At 35.5% G+C, this 6,430-nt stretch overlaps 1 protein-coding gene across 1 annotated transcript in view; it reads left to right on the top strand.

Annotated features, from left to right (window-relative positions):
* The first annotated feature begins 758 nt into the window (after window positions 1–758).
* Window positions 759–6,430, top strand: part of LOC306880689 (exocyst complex component 2-like) — a 29,453-nt gene continuing 23,781 nt past the window's right edge. Inside the window, exons 1-6 of the mRNA XM_079434403.1 lie at window positions 759–847; window positions 3,112–3,240; window positions 4,093–4,269; window positions 4,695–4,821; window positions 5,771–5,884; window positions 5,962–6,086. Coding sequence (XP_079290529.1) covers window positions 3,123–3,240; window positions 4,093–4,269; window positions 4,695–4,821; window positions 5,771–5,884; window positions 5,962–6,086 — 661 coding nt within the window. The 5' untranslated portion in view covers window positions 759–847; window positions 3,112–3,122. The remainder of the gene's footprint in view (window positions 848–3,111; window positions 3,241–4,092; window positions 4,270–4,694; window positions 4,822–5,770; window positions 5,885–5,961; window positions 6,087–6,430) is intronic.

Below are 6,430 nucleotides of genomic sequence, written 5' to 3'. Positions count from 1 at the left end.
ACAAGTGGAAGTAACGCCATATGCATTGTGAACATGGTTCATAATCTACATGTGACCTCACAGGATGACTTTGATGTGAAACTTTGTGTAATTGAAACACAATTAGTTAAATTGAGCGCTGCATCATAGCATGAAACTCAAAATAAAATCTGGAGCATGATGTTATAGGCCTATTTAAATGATTAATAACTTTCAAATTATAAACAAAAAATTCTTTGAATTGAGTTGTTCATTAAAAAAAATAGAAATTTCATGAAAGATTTTCATGCTTATCTATCTATCTATCTATCTATCTATCTATCTATCTATCTATCTATCTATCTATCTATCTATCTATCTATCTATCTATCAGAAGACATCTACGAAACGTTGTATATTAAAATTATTTAGCAAGTTTGATTGATGTGCAGGATTTTTCATTCTTTTGTTTTATTTTGAACTTTTATTCGACGCATCTACAATAGATTCGGTGCGAGGTACTATATATATATATATATTATGATGATAAAAATTAAAAGTGTTAAAATGTTGAAAGTGCTTGATGTTTTAGCTTTCTGCCATTTACTCATTCTCCAGAAACAGAATTTTCCAGCAAACATCAACCGTTCAGATTGATGTTTTTCACTGCACTGTCATTTGTAGGCATTTACACTTTTAAAATAAAGACATAGCCTACCATATATCTTAAATGTACATTGCACTTCACACACCTACACTCAATATGATGCATTATTCATGTTACTGTCATGTGATTCGTCGTGTGGGCGGGGCCGCAGCGTTTAAACCGGAACTGTTTTCCAGAGAAAAGAGGTGTTGAATAGAGATTCTCTTCACTGCCTTTACCACTGTAAGTAATCACAATGTTTTATTCTACCTTGCTTTGCGGATGATAAAGCAGGGTTCTTATGTTATTGTCTCAATAAATTCGTTGTCGTCTGCTCTGCTTGTCATTTCTGTCGGATTGTTTTTAGCATTAGCCAGCCAGCTATTGTCATCTGTCAGAGCTGCTGTTTATGTTCCTGTTTTTTTCTGACAACCTCACCGTCATGTATGTAAATTAGTTTGCATTTATCTTCAATGAGTTATGTATTTTATCTTTGTAAATATTCATGTTTGTTCTAATTAATGAGGATAAACTGCTTGCTAACCCTCAACGTCAGTTCATCACATTGTAAGTAATTACAAACTCATCACACATCTACAATATTATAAATCCTTGATCCAGTTTGCATGTATAATAATTTTAGCAAAGTAATAGCGTATAAATCAAATTTGACTTGACTGGAGCCTGATAACTAGATATACTTATGCGTAATCAGTATGATTTGTTTCATTTGGTTTGATTTCATTTCGACCTAGCATCTTGTTTTGTTTTGGGGGCTTAAATCAAAATGAGCATTCAGACATGTTCTGTTTGTGCTTTTCTTCCGTCTCATCTTCAGTTATGTGTTTTTCATGATTGTCAGTGTTATAATAGCAGCAACTTAAAATGCAACCCAGGGCCCATCATGATTTGCAAGAGCTCAGTTTTCTTTTGATGTATTATTATAGCTGAAATCATAATGTAAACTGAAATCAGATTATAGCTACATTATTAATAATAGTTAGTTATCCTTTTTTATGTGTTGATTATTTTCTATTTTTGCTGTTTGGCGTTTACTGGCTATGCCTTTTAGAGATTATACTGCCTGCTGCAGTAAAACACTGCAAATCTATTTAACATGTCTTGCAAACACAAACTTGCAAAAATTAATACAATTCTTGCTGATAAAATAAGACCATAATTATTTATATCATGGCCAATATTTAAAATGTATACTGTTTTGTAAATGTTGAAAAATGATATGCAGTCAGCAGTATGATGCTCTCATGTTAAATAGTTTGTTCAGGCTCCTGCTATTACATGTTAAGTGTTAATTTCTCCTGCTGAGAGAGTGTGTGCTGTAGGAGGGGGGTCACTGTGTTTATGAAGGGGGCTGAGTGTTGATAGGATGGTGCTTAGTAATTTGTCTGAGACGAGCTGCTTATTCCATAGAGACTCTTACGTGTCAATCATCTAACCAGTCAATCATTCCCAAATGTTGCCACACAGAAGTGTGTGTGTGTGTGTGTGTGTGTGTGTTTGACTTTAACATTTTAATTTCCATCAGATTTTGCTGTAATTGAGCAGTAGACATTTTTTGAAGTTAAAATGTAATCCTTTTTATTGGGTTGTTTTGTGTTTAGTTTTTCCCCCACTCTTTCTTTTTCTTTCTTTCTTTCTTTCTTTCTTTCTTTCTTTCTTTCTTTCTTTCTACCCCTCTGATTTTTGGTTTGTCAAATAATAATAAAAAAAGCTTTTTTTCCCAAGCTACTTAATATATTGTATTTTTCCCATTTTCTTAATTTATTTTTAAAATGATCGTTGTCACCCTGACATTGCTGGGACACTTTTGAGTTAAAAAACATGCTCATCATAAAAGAAGTGTATTTAAATCCTATGAATTGTATTTTAATGAACATCCAGACAAAAACAAAACTGGGCACCATTGACCTAAAAAATCTATAAAGACAATTTCACTCTTTCCCAAAATATTGGCATCACCATAAAATCTCTGCAGTGAATATACATGTCAGACACGCAGTTTATTTTACTGCTAGACGTCTTCTGAATCTGCACTGTGGACAGAAGGTCTGCTGTAGAACTCAACCATCACTCTGTTCCCCTTTAGCTCTCTCTCTGGCCCATGCCAGAGACCACACAGATGCAGAAACACACCCTCCCAGACCACACAGAGTCAGTCATGGGGTCTTGCATGCAAACCGCCCTGGAGCTGTCAGTCTTTTGTTCCGTGTGGGTGTTTGTATAAGAGAGAGAGCGTCTGTGACAGTGCAAAAGCCACATGGAAAAAATGCCTTGATTGCTGAGCTACTAGTCATATTGTATATAATGTTGCATCTCCGAACAGTAACACGTTCGCTCTGTGTGAGCCGGATGGGTAGATTTATTTGTTCATGTCTAACAGTCTTTAAATGCACTGAACGTGCTGAATGTTTAATGTGTCGCCTTCAGCTGTTATGAGAATGTCTCCTGAGCCTAAACAAAACACTGTTTACCTGTGTCTCTCCTAGGTGTGTGAAGGATGTCTCGTGCACGCCAGCCTCCTTTGGTGACTGGCATCTCACCCAACGAGGGCGCGCCGTGGACCAAAGTCACTATTCGTGGAGAGAACCTTGGCACTGGACACAATGACCTCATAGGTAATACAAATGCACATTTCAACAAACATACACTAGCGTTCAAAGGTTTTGGAGGCATTAGTCTTTTTTTTTTTTTTTTTTTTAGAAATTAATGTTTTTATTCAACAAGGGTGCATTAAATTGATTGTAAGTGACAGTAAAGACATGTTGCAAAAATTGTATGTTATTTTAAATATTCTTTTTATCAAAACATCCTGAAAAAAACAATGTTTCCCTAAAAAATATTAAGCTGCAAAATAGTTTTCAACATTGATAATAAGTAATAGTGATGATAATCATAATAAATACTTCTTTTAAATATAATATATTTCAAAAAATTTTGATTAAGTAATTGCAGTCATTGTGAGCACAAGAATATTAAAAAATCTTATCAACCCCCATCTGAACACTTAAATTCAGACATTTTCTTCTAATTTAGCATAGTGAAAAAATATGCAACTGTTAAAATGAATGTCTTCATGCAAAAAAAACATTTTTTTAAATGTACAGAATTCTAAATAGAAGCTTCATAATATTATGAGTCTGCAACTCAGTGAATCTGTGAAGCAAGAGGTGAAACTAAATGCTAAGCAAAAAATCTGCATTTTTTATTGTTAGCTATATTAAACACAGATCTTTTTTGTAATTAAGCAGCAAAAACAAACAAAATAAAAAAAACAGACACCGTACAGTTCGATGTTAACAAAGCTGATCTACAATATAATAATTAGTTTTTTTTAATGGGCCTGGATGGTCACATCAAATTAGATCGGCAGCCTGAGTAAGATTCCATTAAGGACCTGAGCTGAGGCGTATTTGGCCACTTTATTGACTTCCCTTTTCTCTTGGTCTTTGTCTGTCTCTGTCTGTCAGGTCTGTCTATCTGTGGTCATAACTGTTTGCTGACAGCTGAATGGATGTCTGCTAGTAAGATAGTGTGTCGAGTGGGTCCTGCTAAAGATGACAAGGGCGAGATCATTGTCACCACTAAAAGCGGAGGCCGAGGAACATCCACAGTCTCCTTCAAACTGCTCAGACCCGAGAGGATCGGTGAGCCACACACTCAAACTCACGTATACACACTTTGTGTGCATGTTTACAATGCTCAATCCTACACCAATTATGCTTAACCCTGACAAGTTGTAAGGTCAAGTAAACACCTTAACTGTGCCCTTTCATTGCGTAAAGATCTGCTTATTCAAAAAAAGATTGCCATACATTGTTTTATACTAACTGAAATCAGTTTATTTGATGTCAAATAAAAAAAAAAAAATCAGATAATTCCGGATCTCATGTAAACATGTTTTTTGCATTATCAGCATATTATTGTGCATGTAAACACTCTCAGTGTCTGTTATAGGCAAAATCACAATTTCGGTTTGATTGCGCGCTCCTTAAATGTACACACATGCGCTTTGAGGACTGCAATGGATTTTAACTCAACCAATGAGTATGTGCATGTTTTTTGTGTTTAGGCATTTTGGATCAGTCTGCAGTCTGGGTTGATGAGTTGAATTACTATGACATGAGGACCGATCGCAACAAAGGAATCTCTCCTCTTTCACTGAGGCCGGCCAACCCTTTGGGCATCGAAATAGACAAGTAACGAAACATTCACAATTGAGTTTGTGTTGTCCTTACAAAGTAATAAATTTACAAATTTAAATTTAAATAAATTTAACTTACAAAGTAATAAATTTACACCTACAACTAAGCACACACATTGCTGTACTCGACTTGCTCACGTGTGCTTCATTTCTGACTGTCCTTTTAAAACACACACTCACATAGACCAAAACAAATGCATATCCTCACACACTTCACCCAAAAAGCACTGCCCTGTGTTTATAGAAGTAGACTGCTGTGTTTATAAGGAAGGAGGTTCAGCAACAGCCCATTGTGTGTATGTCTTCTACCTGGGTGATGTCATTGGTACACCATTTCCTCAGATAGGAAGTGAATCTCTTCCTTTCCCTGACCTCTGCAGCACCACTAACCATTTACTTATTTGGATCTATATATTTAATCAAATGAGATATCAGTTTGGGGTGAAAAGGTTTTGTCATGTTTTTTTAAAACCATTATCTTATACTCACCAAGTCTGCATTTATTTGATAAAAAAATACAGTAAAACAGTAATTTGTGGAATATTATTACAATTTAATATAATTAACTAGTAACATTTAATTTACTTTAAAATGTAATGTGTTGGCAAAGCTGAATTTTCAGTGTCACATGATCATTCAGAAATCTTTCTAATATGCCAATTATTGTATTTATTTCAAAAATTAAATCTTACTGTACCCAAACTTTTCTGCAGAATATGAGTCATATGTATTTCATCAGTCTACTCTGTGTGACACATCAAAAGACACAGTGGGTAGGCGTATGCAGTGCTGTTTATATGTGGAAAGATCTGGCTTGTGCCCTGTTTGGTTTTCTTTATGTTTTGTAGTGTGGTAGAGCAGATGGTCTATGATCTGTGATGTTTTCATGATGGGTCTTCATAGATCAGCTGTGTGGGTCTCTAACTCTGTCTTTTGTTTTTCAGAGGGAAGGTTCCTCTGAAGGATCTGGAGAACATGTTCACTGGTATGAGTGGAGACTTCACCAGCGAGAATTTCTCTGCCACCTGGTATCTCATTGAGAACCATTCTTCAACCAGGTCGGTCTATATACCATTTGTTAATCTGCCAAAATAGATTTGTGTGTGATGTTGTGTTTTGTTTGTTGCTGTTGTAGCTTTGAGCAACTGCGTCTGGCTGTGGGAAATCTTAAGAAGCAGGCCAGTAAGAAGAATGAGGGCAGTCTGGCCTATGTGAAAGGAGGTCTCAGCACTTTCTTTGAGGCTCAGGATGCTCTTGCAGGTATGTGTGCTTGGTGTGTACATTTAAGGTTGTGTTTATATGTTTTTAAATAATTAATTAACCGCAAGTATAGACAACATAAAATGGCATTCTTGCGTTGAATGGCATTCTTGCGAGGGAAACAGAACAGTGTGTGGGAAGTAATACAGGGTGGGACTGGATTGTGTCCATGAGGTTTTTGTTGCCTTTAGGTCATGTTGGAATCATTGTGTTAAAATGACTCATCCCGTAAATACAATGTTTTAATGACCATTGGGAAGCATAGGATCTCCTTCGAGTGCCTTTTTGAGTTGATTGGAATTAAAGACAGGAATTTTTTTTAAATTGATCATAATACAGTATAG

The sequence above is a fragment of the Barbus barbus genome (genome assembly GCF_936440315.1).
Source record: "Barbus barbus genome assembly, chromosome: 14".
Classification (NCBI taxonomy): Eukaryota; Metazoa; Chordata; class Actinopteri; order Cypriniformes; family Cyprinidae; genus Barbus; species Barbus barbus.
The sequence above is the reverse complement of the archived record's forward strand: the minus strand, read 5'-3'. Positions and strand labels throughout refer to the sequence as shown.